General features: G+C 41.1%; 1 protein-coding gene across 3 annotated transcripts in view; it reads right to left on the reverse strand.

Moving 5' to 3' along the window:
• The window catches only part of PDE1C (phosphodiesterase 1C), a gene marked incomplete at both ends in the record, with an annotated part of 326875 nt that overhangs the window by 34171 nt on the left and 272215 nt on the right, over window positions 1–20489 (reverse strand). For all 3 annotated transcript variants that reach the window (XM_082320990.1, XM_082320989.1, XM_082320991.1), the window contains 5 exons: window positions 4622–4797; window positions 5872–5992; window positions 13018–13099; window positions 16107–16227; window positions 17540–17641. In XM_082320990.1, coding sequence (XP_082177116.1) covers window positions 4622–4797; window positions 5872–5992; window positions 13018–13099; window positions 16107–16227; window positions 17540–17641 — 602 coding nt within the window. The remainder of the gene's footprint in view (window positions 1–4621; window positions 4798–5871; window positions 5993–13017; window positions 13100–16106; window positions 16228–17539; window positions 17642–20489) is intronic.

A 20489-nucleotide genomic window follows, 5' to 3' on the forward strand; every position in this document is an offset into this window, starting at 1 on the left:
TACCATATAAAGTTCACCTTTGAAAATGCAGTTCCTCAAAATTCTTAAAAGGCAAATTAAAAAGAGATATTAGCTATTGAAGGCTCTAGGGGTGCCAAGGTTAGTTTCATTTTTGACACACATCAATCAGTCAAACAACATTCAGTTTATCTCATACCATACCACGTAACTCTAAGCACATAAAAAGTCTTGGTTCTTTGATATCTACTTTTTTTCCCTCTTGTTCCAGGCTGCTTCCAATGCCAGCTTCCTAATCTCTTCCCTTCCACTTACTGTTATCCTTTCTTTATGGCTCTGTCCTTCCTTGGCAGACTAATATATTGCTACTAGTACTTGCCCTTCCATCCCAAAATGTCTTGCAGTCAATCACAAACATGCAAAGGTATAAATTCAAAAGTGAGTGCTGAACAACAGCAGCATCTCAAAATATTGTCATTCAGAAAAAAAAAAAAGAAATTCACAGAGAAGCCAATTTCCCCCATTCAAGATGCTGCTCTTGCTCTTATCCAGACATTGAGTCCTGATGCAACACTTACTTATAACACAGGTTGCAAATGACTTTGGCTCCAGGTGTTGAGACCACTACATTTCTAGCCCAGGTCGGTACAGCACACCCCCACAGACTCAGATGCAAAGGCTCTGTGTGGCTTCCTGTGTCACACTGGAAAGCAAGACACAACCACAGTCCTTCAGCGCAGTCCTCAAACTAACAAAGCCAGATGGGTGCGCATAGACTCTGGGCAGAGACTCTACGATTTTCTCCCCCTTTTCCATGATCAATAGAGAATTAATCTGCAAAAGCAGCTGAGTAGCTCAACACACACCCAATTTGGAACCTGTAAGGTTTAACACAGCTTCAGAGCCTATCTATATCCATACTGAGTCTAAGCGTTCAGATGTGACCGCCCTATGCCTATTATTCAAGATTTCTGGGTCTGCAATATCCCGGCCTATCCATCACCCCATCATGGACAACCAATTGCACTTTAATTGTGATAGGAATCACAAATAGATGTAGCTCCTGGTTTCTGAGAGACTGTGGAAGCTGATGAGCAGACAAACAGTTCCTACAAAACATTGAATAAAGTCTACCTTGGTCCTACAGAAGCACTTTGACACCTACGGGGAAGATGTTTTGTTCCTTAAAGGAGCAGGGTCTTGGCCAGTGAGTAAAAATGACAAAAGAATTTCTAAGTGTCTTGTCAAATACTTCTTATGAGCGAATCAGAACCAGTGTTGAGAAAAATGTACCGATGGGATACAAAAGAGAAAGAGGGAAAGCCGTTTATAAGAAATGCCAATCTATATTTCCTTGCCAGCAGCTAACTAAAGTTAATTAATTTATAAATGAATAAATTATAGCTCACACAAAAATATAATTAAATTAGATATGAGCCTCCCTCACTTTATTAATCATTCCTGAAATCTATGGTAGCTTCCATAGATAGCTCAGCTATGCATGTTGATATTTTCCCTGGAGTCTCACGGTACACAGAAGGATTCCTCTTGAGGACTTGAAAAAAAAGTGCTGCATTTTGCACCTGAACCACAGGAGAGAGATTTGGCTCAGGAGACTGGGGCTTGCTACAGCACTGTTGGATGAGTGCCTCTTGTCAAAATCAGTGTCAGAAAATACTTTACCTAAATGGTGCTTTGCACATCAGGGTATTAGTTTATTCCTTTTTTAATTTATAGCTATTTAAAGATGATCCTTTAAGCAAAAAGAGATCAGTAATAAACCTACCTACTTTGCCCACACAGTCCGAGAAATTTTCTATAAATACCACACTCAGGATAAAAACAGCTCACTGATGCTTCTAGGGACAATGCCATTACGAAAGGGAATACAGTATTCTACAAATCATTTAATAATAATCATAGTAATAGCAATAATAATAGATGGATTTCCTTCCCTTCTGATCCCCAGTTGCTCTTTGTTGTCAATCAACAGTTAAACGATTTATCTGTCTTCTCTTAATAATTCTTATTTTTATTGGCAGAGCATCTTCATGCATTGCAAGACACCGGTTTGACAGGGGTCAGCAATTTAAACCCCTGCTGCGTGGCCGGCCCTGCTGCATATGGCTGAGACAGGCAAGGCAGATGGAGAGGGGTGCAGAGCCTTGCTGCAAGTCAGGAGCAAGACAGCAGCCGAGCAAAGGTTTTGATGCGAGGGCTCTGGAGTCCAAGAACAGTTCCTTAGTCACCAGGCCGTACAAAGGCATGCTGAGCCATACGTTTGTATAAATCTTTCAGGATAAAAAAATATGCATGCTTGTACTGCTAAACACAGAAATTATGTGAAAGTTAATGAATTCAGATGAACAGAAGCTGAGACTGCTTTCTGAATCTTTGACCCATAAACCAGGGCCCTGATCCAAGTTATTGGCAATGAAGTTTGGCAAAAACATAAAGTCAATCAACTATTCAGGGCTAAAGGTTGTCAGAAAGGTAAAGATAAAATGACCTACTCAAGGGCTCCCACATCTAATAATGCAGACTGGTGAGCTCTTTGCTTTCAAGTGATCAACTAATTCTTCCACAGACTACCTTCAGGAGCTGCTAGAAGGATTTTTTTATGAGGCAATTAAAAATAAAACATTTTCCTCTCCAGCTAAAGTATTAATAACCAAACACTTATTGTCAGGATACTCTGTAAAGAATGGATATGAAATACTGCATCAATACATAGTGCCAGTAGCAGCATTAGTTAAGCAATGTGTGCACATCCACTTGAATCATAACTTGACATTTACATGTGCACATTTAGTAAAAATCTTTATGCAAAGCAGGCCCTGCAAGTGGGTACAAAGCACATTTAAAAGTTAAATAGCCAGAATCTATTATGATCTACTCTATATATTTGTTTTAGGTGAAATGTAAGATATGTTTTATTTATTTCCCCACAGGTCTCTCTTGCATATAGGATTTTTATCTAGTAGATCCTTAGTAGACAAGCAAAGTGTATGGTACATGTCGAAATGAAATCCTTAAAACTAGTTAACTGTATTGACTTCATTCACTCAACACTCCTATACTGTGAGACACTGACCATGTTAAATGCTTTGCTTGGTTGGTCAGCTTTAATTTGTTTGGTCCACAAAGAACTGTGAAATAGTAAATACTAATTAAAAAAAAGAAAAAGCTAAAAAAAGCCCCTGGAAAATAAGCAGATTTTGAATTATGTTTTTGTTTTCATTCTCATGGAATGCCTAGAAAGGCTTTTCCTGAATGGCAAGTTTTAATCACAAAGGAAAATGTGATTTGAATAATAATGCGTGCTTTCCTGCACCTTTAGACAGGCCTTTCAGTTGGAGAGGAACAATCTGCTCCGGCAAATAGGAGAACTACGCCAAATCTTCCATCAGCCCTGAAGCCAAGGCCACATAATACATTAAAATCGAACTCCTTCCATTTACATGAAATACAACAACTCCATTAAAGAAGGGCTTGAGTAACAAGCATTCAGCTCAGAGAAGAAATTGTATCACAAACAGTTTCATGAGGAAAAAAAAAAAAAACCCACAGTGATACATTCCTCCTGGTTTGGTTCCAAAGCTAGTCTAAATCATCCCAGGGCTCACGGAGACCTTGGACAATCATCCAGCCCCTGGGAGGCAAGGGGCAGTTTTACCTAAGTCATTCTCAACAGATGGTTCTCATTAGTTCCGAAATATTTCCAACAATAGAGATTTACCAACGTCTAACCTATTATCAGGTTATAATCACCTGCCAATTTTTTCTCCTCTTAACAGCCCGGGGTATTTGAATAAAAAAACCTGTTCCCTTATTTTGCAGCTGCAGTAGTCTTCAGAAAACAGCTTTCACCTACAAACCTTCTCAGCTATAAACAACAGTTACCATCATTCGCATTGCTGTACTCTGTATTGTCTGCAACTGGTCCATATGTTTCCTGAACTGCAGTGGCCAAAACTGGACACAGCACTGCTGTGGGGGCCCTGTTACTGCCTGGAAAGAGCGGCAAGAATGCCAGAGGGGTCTTAGAAGCAAGGTCTGGTTTTGTTGTTGTTGTTCTGGGTTTGGTTTTTTTTGCAATAACATGACAATATTGAACCCTGGTCAACTTACAACCAACACAGCCCTCATGTTCTTCTGAAATATTTGCAGTCCCTCCCAGGTTGATGGCATCATGAGCATTTGCAGCATAGTTCCCAATTCATTATCCAAGTCATCACTAGAAATATGAAACCAGCTTTGATCCAGAATACCCTGTCCTTCTCCCCTGAACTATCATCCATACCTCTCTCAATCTTAACAGTGAACAATTGATAACCTATCTCTACAAATGCTGTTCCAGCTATTTTTGCGCCCACCCTGAGTCTGACTCATGCCTTTAGGGGACCTCCCTTACAATTATTTTTTTTTTTCCTCCCATTGTCCACATCCTCTTCATTACGTACACTACACCATGTAAGAAGAGTATAAGGCACAGATGAGTCACAATATTCCTATCTTTCTGAATTCAGTGTAGGTTGTTGACCTTGAAAAGCAGATTCTCTCAAACTAATAGTGCTTACTTGGAGAATAATTTGATTGAAGAAGAGCTTGAAGAAGAGGTCAAAAGAATTTTTATTCTTTCACTAAGAAGCCTGGCTGTTACCTTTGGTGGCTTGCGCTTTCCATTTCTCCCGGTTCTGCTGCACCACCTCAGTCCAGGTGGCTTTAAAACATTTGAAGTCCACAGTGAGTATGGAGCAGTTGAGTGAGGCACTTCCTTCGGACCCAGTGCTCTTGACACTTGATCTTTTAACTTCAGAGGGACTAATGCTATTCAGACTGGGACACAAGATCACAAAGTACAGAAGAAATCAGTATCCCATACACCCAAATACAGCTAAGAAGAAATAATGACTGTAAGTCTAGATAACTTAACAGAGTCAACCAAGAAAAACAAAAATTAAGCTTGAATTCTTCATCCTCCTCTCCCTCCCTCCCACCCCAGGGCAACCTATGTTAAAGCAAACAGCACAACTTGAGCCAGTATTAGAAATAAAGGACAGCTTTTCCCTGCTTATTTTTTGGTATCCACAGTCCCTAAGAAACAGAATCACTCAAAGTGTTGCCATTACCTTTGCTGTGCATCTTCACTCCCTAGGCTGAAAATCAGGCACTCATTTCAGTTACAGACCCTACAGTTGTCTTTCAAGGATGGACACTTCATTGTGCACATTTTAATAAGGGCAGCTAGATAACTGACACAGAAAGATATTACTGCTTGCTCTTTGTGTAACAGTCCAAGAGTAAAGAAGTCACTTGGGAAAGGGAATCCTGACTTGGTAGCCCTGCTCTAGGGAGCACTAGCCATGTGGCATTTGAATCCCAAGACACGCCCTGTCCATGAAACTATTAAAAGAGTAGTTTCTCTACAACAGCAGAGCAGGTTGAATGGGCCAAGACTCCTTACACCCGAACTCCAGGTGAATTCTGGTGGTACTTCACACATTTGTAACCCCAAATACTGTCACTAAAGTGTGCTTATACTTCCCAGTCCTCTTCTGTATTTCAATCCCATTTATACTTCTAGACACGAAGAAATGAGTGCCTCCCAATGACAGCCTCTACCTTCTCTTTGACATTAGTGACTGAGAGAGCACTAAAGTTCACCTGGCTACAATCATTTGTGCTCACTGCCTGTGGAGGCATGGCTCAGGTTCATGCCAGCATTTTGCCCTTCCCTGGGCTAGAGTTTCCCTGCAACACAGTCATGTCACAAGGTGAGCTGCAGTGTCAGTAATGCAGATATGGGGCTTTAAGCAACATGGAAGACATATACTGTGGGGGGGAAACCGGGGGAGTTGGGCACAATGGCAGCACGGGCAGAGTGAAGGGAGAGGGTGCATGGTTATTCACCTGGAACGCCTGAACCCGGACATGCCAGAGCGGGAAGCTTCATCGATGAGCGGAGTCACAATCTTCTCGGTCATGTCAGTCAGCACAGTAAAAGTGGGTTCCACAATGAAATCGATGAAACCTGAGCAGAAACACAAGCAGAGTCAAGCAGGCAAGAGGAGGATTTATGTGGAGTCACTGCTTCAGTAATCGCAAACAATTACTCTGTAAAAGACAGAGTAAAAAAAATTATACCCTGAAAGAGGGATAGGCAAATACTAGAAAGGGAAAACGGAGTTATACATTAATCCCTGACCCGAGAGCTTGGATATAGCATGCAATAAAAGGTACCTACTTAAACACTGGAAAGAAACCATGGCAAATCAGAACATAAACAGATGCATCAAAACTTGTTTTATATGAGGAGCATGATATTTAAGCCAAATTCCTAGCGGATTTGGATAAAACCCAGTTTCAAAGATGAACTCTCTAAAAGCAGAACATTAATATAACAGTAATAATACTGGTAAGCTCTGCTGGTGTGGAGTTACATGCAAACCTCCCTTACTGCATATCAGTGGATTGCTGTGAATATTCTCTCCTCAGTGCTTGGCCAGCTTGTTCTTGTTGATAATAAAACAGATTTAGATGCTTTCCCCCCCATTTTTTAATATAAGGAAAGGAAAAAAATAAAGGGCCAAATAATTTCTACTTCAGTATACAGTTTGGCAGAGATGAATACAGCTCTGATCTGAATGTTGGGAAGGGTAGACTGAAGGGCCCTGTGGCCATAAGCTTATGAGATGAAGAAAAAATCCAAGTTGCACAGAAAAAATGTGAGCTTACAGTGCCTTACACCTTCCCCTAAATTCTCACCTGGGGCAAAGGCTATTTCATATGTTCATTTTCGCGCTTCACTTCGCAAATTTCTTAGTCCTGCAGGTAGCCAAGAAAATGATGTCCTTAATCCCTCCTAAGGCACATTGCGATTTCCCTACTGTTACAATTTTTAAAGATTTGGTAATTATCGATTATTAATTATACATTCATAATATTATCATTTCTCTGACTGATAGGTTTCTACGACAGACCCTAGCAATTCTAGCTGATAAAAGAAAAATAAAAGAAAGGACCACATGGGCCAGGCACCTGAATTCACAGATGCTTTGATCCACATCTTGAGTGCAAAGCAGTTGAGCATCCTTCTAGTTCCATTTCCCTCCCCTGATTTTTGCTAAATTTCTGGGTAATTAAGTGCATTTTCATGCCTAGCCAAATTAAAAATGTTACTTGCAAGTTCTCAGAATTTCATACTAACATTCTGTAAATCTGGAGAGAATATGCATTCAGTCTTATCTGAATATCTGAATCATGTGCCTCCATAACACTGAGACAGTCTTATCTATTCAAATTTAGGGAAAAAAGAACTCCCTTCCTCCCAGGGAGTTAATCAGAAATGTACGCAGTATAAAGCCACGACAGGAAATTGTGTGCTAGATCACAACCCAGATAATTCCAGCAAACTTCATACAATTTTTTAAAACACTGGAAATTGTACTGACTGAGAACAGTGTTAAGTGTGCCACAGGAATCCTGAGGATAAAGAGAATTTGATTTACATATGTGTGTGTCTGCCTGTCTATATGTCTCTTGTATTCCCCTTCACTCAAAAAAATGTTTACCTCTTAATGAGCAAAGAAACCCAAGCCGTGGTACCTTTTCACTTCTGCTTGGCAAGCGTCGTAGTTTAACCCCACTTGATAGGAGTCACCACCAAAGACTGAGGACTCCTTCCTTTTTTCCAATCCCTTTGTCAACGGTCTTGTCCTTAGCAAGCGATCCTAGCTGCTGGGCTTCCTTAACCTCTAATTCCTGACTACTGGCCCCAATATCCCAGCATTGGAGTAACCAGCTGAGAATTAGCTCACCTGGTTGACGGCTAAAATCTTTGCAAATATCTCACAGCTCACTTAGGGATAGAGATCGGGTGGTTTCTGTCTCATTTATGACTTCAGTCTCTTCCTCTTCCTGTTCTTGTGACTGCTCTGCTGCAGAACAGGCTGCCTCCTCTGTGTCTTTCTCTTACTCCCTCTTTGGAGAAGCTTCCTCATCCCTTACTAAACAAGCTGACTTCCACTTCCACTGTTTCTTTTCAGTTATAGGGGCGACTGATACAGTGTCTGGTTTAGCCATAGTGTCTGTTGGTATGTTTTCCCTCTCTTCTCCCTGAGGGTGCTGCATAATATCAAGCAGTGTTTGGTAGCTGCTGGCCAGGGCCCAGCACAGTGTGGTAAGCTGTGCCTCTCTGGAATAGCCATGGCATTTTTTTTTCAAGCACTCTATCACTTCATCAGGATCCTGTAGTTGCTCGGGAGTGAAGTTCCAGAGCACTGGAGGTGAGAAGTTCTCTAGATACCTGCCCATATTCTCCCACATGCCGTGCCACTCGTGACGGTACTCTCACGGAGCCTGGGTCATATTCCCAAATTGCTTGTTAACCTTAGACAAAATTGAAGCAATATTCCTAAGAAATACCAATAGAAGTATTTTAACTACCCAGGGATGTTCCAGATACTGAGAAGTTATTGTAACGAGGGAGAAAACATCACAGAAGATGGTAGCGAAGGTGCCATTCTGTGTTTCCTCCACAAAAAACCTCTCAGAGGAAGAAGTATAATTGTTAATTGTCTCCATGAGATGGTACCCAGAGTACAGTAATGGCTTCAGTATAGAGCCCAAACATCAGACTAAGGTCAAGGTCAGTGTTTTAATAACAAATCTCCCAGGTAAAATATCACTAACCACTACAGAGCACAGCAAACTGCAAAAGCCAACACCAATCTTTAACATGTACAGCAGAAAAAAGAGCATGGTGCAGATCAGATAAACTAATATCGAGAACAGATGAATCAATGTCGTGACCTGCAACTGTTAACAGATATAAATCCCTTCTAACATGCTCTGGTCAATCTGTTATTATCTCAAACCCTTTGTGCCCCACGTTGGGTGCCAAAAAGGACAGTTGTGGTTTAACCCCAGCCCGCAACTAAGCGCCACACAGCTGCTCGCTCACTCCCCACCCCTGCAGCAGGATGAGGGGAAGAGAATTGGAAGTGTAAAAGTGAGAAAACTTGTGGGTTGATATAAGAACAGTTTAATAATTGAAATACAATTTTTTAAAAAATTGTAATGAAAGGAAAAATAACAAAGAGAGAGAAATAAAACCCAAGAAAGACAAGTGATGCAAATGAAAACAATTGCTCACCACCAACTAATGCTCAGCCAGTCCCCAGGCAGCAGCCCGCTGCCAACCTTCCCCCTAGTTTTATTGCTGAGCATGATGTCATATGGTAGGGAGTATCCCTTTGGTCAGCTGGGGTCAGCTGTCCCGGCTGTGTCCCCTCCCAGCTTCTTGTGCACCCCCAGCCTACTCGCTGGCGGGGCAGTATGAGGAGCAGAAAGCCTTGATGCTGTGCGAGCATTGCTCAGCAATAACTAAAACATATTATCAACACTGTTTTCAGCACGAATCCAAAACATCGCCCCATACTAGCTACTATGCAGAAAATTAACTCTACGCCAGTCAAAACCAACACAGCAAGTAATACGACTGCCATGTGCTCCATCACCATGAACAACCCTGAGACATGCAAATCTCTGATATCAGATGCATGACTGTGTCACTAACTTCAGCAGCGGGGTGGTGGGATCCGCTTCCTGAGATACTCAACATTTGCACATAAACACAAAGTCCACTTGTAAGCATCTAAAAAACCAGTTTTCCCTGGGAGAATTCTTGCATCTTGCAACAAAGGCAGGCAGAGGTGGCACAAGGGACCACAGGTAAACAAACTCAAAGACCTAGGATAACTTTTCTTTGACAAGTGGTATTTTTTCCTCTATTCCCTATAACATGAGTAAGTAATTCAACTATGTTACCTTAAAATGGGGATTATAATAAAGTTGGGAAACTTAATCAGCTGTTGTAGAAACAAAACTTAGGACTTTATTAATAATTATGTAACTTATGCCATATCCCCAAGTGCCTCCCTGCCCCTGTGTTCTCTCTCTTCTAACCTAAAGACACTGTGATTTAAATATGGTGATTTAGTTTGCTAATTAAAAACCCTGAATATCAAACAATGAACCTGGGTTTTAAAGCCTATTAATGCTAATGACCATTTTATCATCCTTTTTCTTCTTCAATAGAACGAGCGCGGTAAATATTTCTGTACCCCAGTGGCTAAGATGATTTTACCAATTAACACTGCATGCTGAGGGTGGATTCCAGGCACGTGCCTAGTGTTCATTCATTCCACCTGAGAACATCACCACAGCAAACACTGGCTAGAGGAGAGTTTCCCTAAAGCCCACCACAAAAAAAAAAAAAAAAAAAAGAAAGAAAAAAAAAAAGAAAAAAGAATCATCACATGCACCCATCAGCCTTTATCCAATGTTTTCTGAAGCTGTAATTTTCTTTCTTGCCAGCCAAAGGACAAAAATAAAAGGATGCTGCTACATTTATCAGCTGCAAAAAAGACAATGACAACAAAGGCTGATCTCCAGTGAAACAAGCTTCCTACAGTCTGAGGCAGACAGAGAAGCTTTAACTCCTGATACTCTTGTTGGGAAACACAATTCTTGACCTGGTTTTCTTTGCAGTTTGTTTGTCTCCCCCACTCTGATAAGCAGCCTGACTTCTGGACATGAATCTCTCCTGATTTCTGTACTTCGCTGTCATACAGAAATATTTACCACACTCATTTGATTGAAGAAGAAAAAGGATGATAAATTGGTCATTAGCATTAACATTAATAGGTTTTAAAACCCAGGTTCATTATTTGTTAGTCAGGTTTTTTTAATTATCAATTTAAACTCTGAACAATTTCTTCACAAACTGAAGCAACAGGAGAGACATTCTTTCTTTTGAGGAAGTTTTTGCTGTTAGATTGCTTCACTTCCATGGACAAAGTCCATACTGCAAAGCCTTCAGTCTGCATTTGTGAAAATCTTTTATTAATAAAAATGCTTGCTCACTGTTGTTGCATCTGCAGTGACCTTAGAGCAGCAAACCAGCAACTGCAAACAAGTCGAGCCACCAGAACAGGATTTCTAGGCTCTGTCCCTGGCAGAACCAAGAGCACAATTTTATTTCACAAAGGACAGAGGTTTTTTATTTGTGGGAACTGATGGCTGCTTGCTGCAGATAATAGCACAATTTGGAATTCAGTAAGAACTTACTTTTGCAAAGAAATGTAGTAATTACTATTCCAGGGAACAATTTGTTAAGGCTATTAATCAGGTAAATAAATCAATGGGAACAGATTATTTGTCTGAGAATGTAGCCTACATCTTTGAAAGCCTTACCTCAGCAGATAGCCAGAAAATATAAGAGGTTTTGATTTAACAAAGGAGACGTTACAGAAAGACACTGCCAGTATGTGCAGCAGACTGAGAAATGAAAATTTTATAATGTTAGAAGGCAAAATTTATAGAGAGTAGCCTACTAATGTCAATGGATTACTTAACTGCACAAATCGAATATAATGACAAATAGTATATGACTAAATAAGCCTGCATTTGCATACTAATGAGTGCCTCTTTTATAAGGTGCAGTTGTGTTGGTGATGGTTTAATTCATCAGTAATTTTGCAGTGGCTTGACACAAGGGGCATCAGTGCAGAAGTCTCTTGGCTCTCCTGGCCTTTCTGAGCAAAGAAACACAAAAGAGGAGGACAAGGAAAATTGGTTTCTAAGCACACACAACCCTACGTAGAGGGACCCTGTGGGAAGCACAACTCCTCTTCCCTGTAAGGAGTGAGGGACATATGTGAAAGAGAAGTCTCTACACATGCTTCCCTCCACACCAGCTAGAGAGAGAGAGAGTTTATCTTCTCCCACAGCACAAGAGTAGGTGCAGTCAGCCCAGGAGTCCTCAACATGGGTTTGAGCTGAGACTGCAGCACTTCAATTTGCTGCTGCTTCCCTCCACTGAGCTGCTGGCAGAACACAAATGTCCTCAGCAGTTGCACTGCGCTCTACACACATTCCCACTCTTCTGGGTTACCATTGCAGAAGAGCAAACGCTGCAAGTCTGGCAACCAGGCCAGGCTTGCACAGGGCTTTTCAAGTTCAGATTCTTGGCTGAACTGCCTAAACTTCCAAAGCCAGAAAATCTGGGATGGGGTCCCTTGAAGAATGGCTTGCCTAACAGGAACAATGAAATAATTTTAAACAGAAACAGCTCTTAGCCACAGATATGAATCTGAACTTTCCTAGGTTCAGGGATATCTTTTTCTTGTTCTTTGAGAGAAATTTCATACTTCAAATTTTTTGTTTGTTTTCCTTTAATACATTCTCTTTCTTTCTGCTTCTGGACTTGGTTCCCTCATTTTTAGGGTTTGTATTATCCTTGTTTTGTTATTCCATTTGGCACCCTATTCTCCCGTCGAGGTTAGATCACGTTCTTCTGTCTACTTCACTTGCTTCCTAGGTATAAAAATCCACCCAAAAATCCACCGTTTCCATTGTCCTGTTTTGCTCCCAGGCTTCTGAAGAGTTTTACTTCACTTAGCCCTTCTTGTTTTCTCACCAAATACCAGGCTTGTTGCCTCATCCTTCTCCTACTTTTTCACTCGATAACTGGAGGAGAGGTAGAGAAAGTGCTGTTGGTGAGTCAAAGTGAAAGAAGAGCTTTGTAAAAAGAGCTCTGTGTCTGGATGGGTGGAGGAGAAAAAGGTTTGCTATTTGCTTGGTTTCAGTGAACAATATTGGTTGGCTTGAAGCACTGGGAGGGAAAGGGTGGGAGGAATAAATGGAAAAACACACAATAGGTTTTGCCCAGGTCATTGATGGGACTGACATTACGTTTTCATATCCACCAATGATACTCATATCACAACACATTGCCGTGTGCACCGCATCTTCACAGCTCAGAAAACCATGGAGTAATGTCATAACCAGGCACTGTAGTCATCTCTGCAGACACATCAGAGGTAACCTGGTTAAGCTTTGAATTGTTGGTCTGGGGAAAATAACACCACTGTGCTTTATTTCCTCTCTTTAACACAGTTCCAAATGACCAGAGATCACCTTGATCTTAGCCCCACAGGGGGGAGTAAGTTTTGCTTTTAAGATGCTACTTTGCATGCACCAAAAGGGACATACCTATTTGAGACTGAGCAACCATAGTAGACTTGCGATCACACAGTGGAGAGAAAGGAAGCCCTAGTTCTGCTTCTTTGTCACCCTGGAGAAACAAAATTGAGAAGAAATTAGAAAAAGACAAGATACATTGCACTTTCATATCTTCGGTCACGACTGTAAAAGCGTCTCATTTTACTTTCTTTAATTAAGTTTGGGGTTTTTTTTGTGTGTTGTTTTTTTTTTTTTTTTAAACAGAAACTGTGGAGAATTTGAGTCTGGCTCGAAAAGTTGTAGTCCAAGCAGAAGTTGGTGAATTACACATCTTGATTCCAGTGCATCTTTCCTCAGAGCTTTCCCTGCCTGCTTGGTACTTCTATGCACCAACTAAAAACCCACTTAGGCACACTTCTCACTGCAGTTCTCCAGAGAACCCAGCAGAACACAGTTCTCAGAGCAAACCTTTGAGGAGAAAACATCAGTGTCAGGACTGATTTTTCAGGGATTGCACTTCTTTGGATGTCTTTTTTAGTCTTTCAGATAAGGAATTCACAGATCATGGGTGGCCAGATGCAGATTACTTTTTTCTTCCAAAGGAAACACTGACATTGTCAACATTTTACATAAGTGCTTAAGTACAAAAGTCCAAACACGCCTTCCAGCCCTCAGAACTGAAAGTCCTTTTCTAACATCACAAGATGGTGCAGAAGATCAAGTGTTATAATCCCATTTTTTTCCAGTCTTTCAAGCTGCATGTTCTCAAAAAGCCCTTTAACTTGGTTCAGTCATTCTATAACATATTGCTTTATGCCGAGAAGATATATAGGATGACATAGTTGCAATACTCCCCACTGACCATATATAAATAGCCTGTTAACTATACTACAGAATCAATTCCTTAAATCAGCAGCTCACTTTAACTGTGCTGAACTTCTTTCCGGTGTTCTGACTAATGTCAAATGGAAGGTAAAATAGCCAGCAAACTAATCAGAGAAAAACCTCTGTAGGCATACGAAGAGCTGAATTCTTCTTTTTGTTAATATAACATACATGAAATGGGGGCACAAGTCCTGTTAGAGTTTCGGATGGAACAACAAGCAATAGTATTCTTCTTTTGCAGAACAATTCTGCTTTTTGTTAGGAGTCTGATAGACAAATATCAGGGTAAAACAGAAACCAAATACAGAAATATTTCCAAGTAACGTTCCTTTACTGTGTCTGCTGCATCTCTCAGGCAAAACATCGCTCAATGCCAGCTCTTACCTAATCATCATTCTTCTCTTACTCCTTATGCCTCTTAAAAACCCCAGTGCCTAATTTTCTTTAGGAAGGAATCCCTAACTGCCTTTCTGACTGCTCAGAAAGATAGCTGACTTCTTCTAAGCTGTTTGGGCAGCTGCCTCATGGCTAGCTAAAGTGCATTAGTAAAACAAATTGCAAGATGTTTGCTTTAAGAGATGCTCACCATAGCTGCTGAATGTAAAAAACCAGTATTGGACTCAGAAGCATCATTCACACCTACAGCATGGTTACTTGGTGCAGTAAGACCTGTGTCACATCACAAAATACTTGGAAACCAATAGTGCTGGGGACCTGTACTGATATAGGTTAAGTCAGGCTTTATGTTTCTGCAGAGCACATAACAGAAAGGACAGGAGAGAGTCTGCAGGTGAAGAGTGTAAGGAAATAAATACCTAACCTGAGGTCAGTCCAGTTTCTTATCACCATGGTCCCCTCTGGCTAGTGGTACTTCTCAGCTTGTGAGAAGAATGTGTGTTGTTCTTCTGCTGTCAGGTAGGGATGTATTTATTGATGTAGTACTAAATAACTTCAATGAATACAAGTCTATGCTTCGTGGTAAGCTTTAGGGTTTTTCTGAAGAGTGAATTAAGACTGCATCTGAATTTGGAACTAGAATACAAGTTTTATATAAAGCTTTATCTAAAAGCGGTGGCATTTGTCATTCAAAACTAAAGTAGGACTTGTTGGCTGAAATGAAATTATTCTTATGCAAACATAAAATAAGAATTTTGTCTTCATTACACGTGTAAAACTTGGGCTTTTTGTGGTCTCATATCTAGCTAATCTTAATTCCCTCACCAGTCTTTAGGGGACTCAGCAGTGGTGTATTTTAACGCATCTAGTATAATTTTGAGCTAGAAAAGCATAAACATACACAGTTTTCCCTAAAACGTATGTGAAAATCATCCTACTTGCATGAGCCTCCTGTGTGGCAACACAGAGACAGCTGCAAGTATGACCAACCTGCTTCCATCTAGTAAACCCATTCTTGGTTTGAAAAATAAATTAAAGAATTCATTTCAAAGCAAATTCTTGCAACGTCCTTATTAAGAAGGGATTTGCACAATGCCTTTAAAAACAACTGCCATTTAAAAAAATTGTTAGAACTTTGTCATATAATTTTCTTTTTTTTTCATTCAGATTTATTATAAAACATTAAGTTATTGAACTTTGGAGGGAAATAAAGCACTTTGTTTTCTGCTTAGTTTAGTAATTCATATTGGTGAAAAGTATCCTAAACACTCCTAAGTGCTCTGTTTACTTTTACTTTTTTTTTTAAGGCAGCTCTTTAAATGGTTTTAATTAGTCACTTGGGGAGCTTATAGCTATCACACAGAGCTTAATGATTTGTCTAGGTGTGTGGGTCTGTCAACAGGCAGGCCACTGTGAGCTATAAACTAGATCAGTTCACTTCATCTAAAGTAAGGGTAATGCATTTTTCACATCTAGCCCAACAATATAAGTACAGTTCTATAAAGTACAGCTACCTAAATCTGTTTTCTATGGCTCTACAGCTAAGTAGCACGTCACATATTCTATATTTTGCTAATATGAAACACACATTAGCTTCCCAAATTAGAATTTCTACTGTGTAGATAACATCTGTATCTATAGGCAGCGTATCGGGCACTTCCCAAGAGGCATAATAGCCAGTGCTACTGGTGCCAGATGAGAAAGCTTCATATCATTTAGGAGGTTCTTGAGAAAATCAGAGGAGGAAAAGATCTGTGTTCGTATTTTCCTACTTCCTTGCCCAGTCCTACACACTCCCTCTGTACTGCAGAAATGCAGAGGAACTTCCCTAGCTTTACCTGTCTGAAGAACTCCTCTAGTAGAGACATGGTCCAGCGATGATGGAGATCCCAGGCCTTGGCTGGATGACTGATATCTGCTGTATGCAACAACAGTGATAAGGCTTTCGGCTTGTCAATTCTGAAAACCCAAAGGATCAAACAAATTAATTGTCTGCTCTTGCAGTGGAGAATGACAAAAATCTCCCCTAAGCAGGGAAATGAGGTCACTAGAATCTTTGGCCAGGATATTAATGGAATGATTTCTGTGTTCATAAAATCAGACAACTATGAAAGATTGTCTAATTTCTCCAACATATACTATTCCTGTTGTAACACAGACATTAAGAAGTGCAAAAAGGAACTTTACTCAGCCTTGCTGAACTACTTTCCAGGCTTGTTTGTCTGCACAAGCAGGCTTGAAGAGCTGCAGTGTTCCCCATTTCAGTTGGGCTGCATTTTATGCAGCTCAAAAGAGAAGTCGGTCCCTACCATCTTACTGTAGTAAATAGTTAGGATCTGATCTCAGGGGCACTGACGAGTATACACAGTAACTGATAAATGTTTCACTGTTAGAAAACTAGTGTGAGATCAGAAGGTGATCCTTGCATTTGGTTCCACAGAACAAAAAGGGCTGGCAATTTCTTAAACCCCTAACGTGAAAGGCTAGCCCAAGAACCCAGTAAATAATGCTTTCTTGGGATGGGTAGTCTCGGTTTTTAATTCTAGCTTTTGACTGCCTGAAATAGCTGGAAAAGTTGTAGCTTCTGAGAGGACCAAGTGGCTAGCCACACTCTGGTCTGATACAAGTGTAATTCTGGGAGGCTCTGGACAGACCTGTGTCTAGGGTGAAAAAATGGCCACCACTCAGAGCTTTCTGCAGTATAAAAGGAATTTTACGGGGAAGAGCTGTGGACAAAATATTACAGCTCCCAGTGGCGTACTGGAAAGAAGAAAAGGCCTTCCCCATACTGCTCCATCTGTTATCTTCTAGTCCTTCCCTCAGTGGATCTCAAGTTGTTTTCATCTGTCCTCTGGTTATGGAGCAGGGCCCTTGCAGAGATGGCAGCTGATACCAGCTGCAGAAGGGCAATGCGTAAGTTGTGTTCTGCAGATCTTATAACCTTGACTCATACTCAAGCTGTAGAGGTCACTCAGCTGGATCACGCCCTTGATGTTACCCTGATACGTAAAGCGAAATGCCCAGGGAGGCTTATCCCAACATGGTGACCTTTGTAAGCTTTGGTCCATCAGCACAAGATAGAGATGTGTGTATAGGGGGGTGCCAGTCCACTCCTAAGTGAATTCACTCAAAATTCAACAGCACAAAGAGAATCGATGTGGACATCAAAGAGAGTGAGGGCCTCTGGAGAGGTGCTTTTGAAGTCAAACACAATGGCAAAGCACCAGCTGAAATGCAGCCCCTCACTGCACAGTGTTGTGAAGTGACTCACCCTTCTGGCTGCTGCAAAGCATTCTTCATGGCTTTGATTTGCTGGAAGTGACAGGACATATCCGTGGCCAACACCATCTCAATCACTAGAGCTCTGAATTCCCTTTACGATGGCATCACAACGAGAGGAGCAAGGAAAGAGAAAAACAAAAACCAGCATCAGACACACACCAGTTTCTTTTGTTGTCTCTCTGCAAATTATTGACAGTACTTCTGCCTTTGTATGTCACTCTTTCCATTATCCCTCTTTCAGGGACGGGGAAGAGTATGAATGATTTTCTGCACAAACACAGGAGTGGGAGGGCTTCAAATTAAGCCAGGTGGCTAATCCTTGCTAAGAGAAATCCTAGATGTTTTTCTGAAGAGTGGGTTAGTATTAGTACTCCTTTTTCAATTAAGCACAACTGATTTCTTTTATAGGGCATTCTTAGAAGGAAGTAAAAAGACTGTTTACAGCCTCGGCATGAAATCAGGTGAACTTTTGAACCCGAACCTCTACCCAGCTGACTAAAACTGGTCAATGCCTATGTTGAAAGTTTAGTCATATTATTAAAGGAAAAACAGCACGTTAAAAAAATCTCCTAGTATATATGATACATATATGCAGCCAAGACCTTTGAGAACCTCCATTACTTCCCTGATATTATTCATTCAAACTACTCCTGTATGAACTTTTTGTTTATGATCCAGTTGAAATTTCTTTCAAGATAATATGGATGTCCTAGAGATGTTAAAATATCAGAACATTCTGATCTAGCACGCAATACAAATATATTTTCTCTTTCTCTCTGTTCAGTTATCCACAGGTTAACAGAGGAAAAACAGCCCAAAGTTAGCACACCAGCTCAGGATCTGCAAGATTCAGAAACAGGTCAGCTTTCATTTAAAAATAAAAGTTACCATTCTTCCTTTCATGAATGTTTCATGAAGGACGTGGTCTATTTTGAGCATGTCTATTTTCCCTCTGGTGGCTGTGCTCAAGTTCCAGCCCCAGGCCACCACTGTATAAAGACCCAAGACTGCTGTGCCTAACCATCCCACGGGTGGCACGTAATGACTCCCCCCTGCCAGGAGTTCTGCACATACATTAAGACGCCATCAGCTGGCTTCGGTCTTCCCCCAGTATACCCGCCTCCTCCACCCCACACTTATGTACAATCAGTTGCATAGCCAACAGCATTCAAGATGATGACAGAGTGGCTGAAAACAAACTTATTTTAAATTAATTTGGTTCTTTATTTTTTCACCAGTCCTGGCTAGTTCCCTCGTCTGCTTCATTCCCAGCAGCACAAACATCTCTGTCAATACAAGCAAGAGAGGCAAGGGAGGAGAACCTGAACGCACAGAAACAAACTTTCACAACAATAGGGTGTGATTATGCTGTGGGAACAATTAGTGCTTGGGATTATTCCTGGGAAACAGCAGACACTTCACTACATCCTCTGGAGTGCAACTCCATCATAACGGTCTGCACGGGACACTTTGTGCGTAGCTTATTACAGTAGGAATACAAAAGCAAAGGGCTCAGCTCAGGCAAATGAGTCACTGCCTTCAGTGCCATCATGTACATAGGCTCACAAGCACACAAATTCTAGCTTCCCTTTTACAGGCGCAAATCTGCAATATGCACATGCCCTGACCTCTGCACGCATTTCAGAACATTGTTTTCCCAGAAACACAGAGGAAAAATACTTCAGAGACATTACAAAAGAAAGTGCAAAAAAAACCTACAAAAGAGTTCTTATTTGTCACTTCAAACATCAGGCAGCATAACAGCAGGTGACTTTGAAAGGCGTGCGGACATAGATAATTTACTGGACCTAGGTAACGCAGAAAATCTCAAAAGGCATACGCTAGAGGGTGATAGGTTTGTGCATTTGTTGCCAGGTTGAGATAAGGCTGAAGCACATTACAGAGAGAACCGAAGACAGGTATTTACCCAGCTCTTGGTCTTGCTTCTCAGTCACATTGGAGCCTGGGGTACACACAGCTGTCACTTTTTGCTCTGACCAGCTTTGGCACTTTGGTTCTGCAACTGCCTTCAAACTCCACACAACACGTTATGGTGCTGCAGTCTGCATGCTGCATAGCACTGCTTTCAGCCCACATCCTACACGCAGCCCTGTACCAGCTCCTATGAAGAAAATTAACTCTAGCCCAGCCAAAGACAGCACATCGGGCTAAGTCGTCCCCAGAAACTCTTTGCAAGAGGTGTTTCCACCGAGGTATCACTGGACTATACTGAATGATGCCAATAAGGCACAAAAGCCTGCTCGTCTTTGACATGACCCACCTTCAGAGTGAGCTGTCTTTCTTCTGGGCTGACACCTTTCTAGCAGAGCAGCATAGCATATAAAAGCATAGCAAAAGCAAGTCAACTGAAATAATCTCCTTTACCTTTAAGAAAATAGATTTTACAATCCCTAAGAAGACATGAGGTAAGAGAAGAGGCTGCACTGCTTTCAAATGTCCACGCATTGCTGTGCAACTGTGCCAAAGGATAGCACTGAATACACAGGCTTTAGAAATAGTCTCAGTTTTGACCTATGGTGAAGAGGCAGGCAAATTCAGCTCTCACTTCCAGTGTTACCAAGTGGGGTTAGAAAGTCAGAGATCCCCCTGCTATTTCTGCAATATCTTCTTCTCCTTTATTCCCAATGAGTCAAACCCAGTTTTGTATTCAGCAAGAACTTCATCAAGAACCAAAGTTAATTCACACAAACAGGAACTGTCCTGAGTGGTTTACTGAGTAACTTGACTCAAGAAAAATTATCCAAGTCTTGAAAAACTTGCCTATCAACTCACGCCAAGGAAATGGCCCAGAGACAATCTGCCCTCTGACCCTTAACAACTACACCTACCTCCTCTTTTATTCCTGGTCACACGGCATCATGGCAACAAGGATGGTACGAAGAGAGAAAAGGTGGCCTGAGGTGGTTTTGGTTTTCATG

The sequence above is a fragment of the Platalea leucorodia genome, assembly GCF_965183815.1.
Source record: "Platalea leucorodia genome assembly, chromosome: 1".
NCBI lineage: Eukaryota > Metazoa > Chordata > Aves > Pelecaniformes > Threskiornithidae > Platalea > Platalea leucorodia.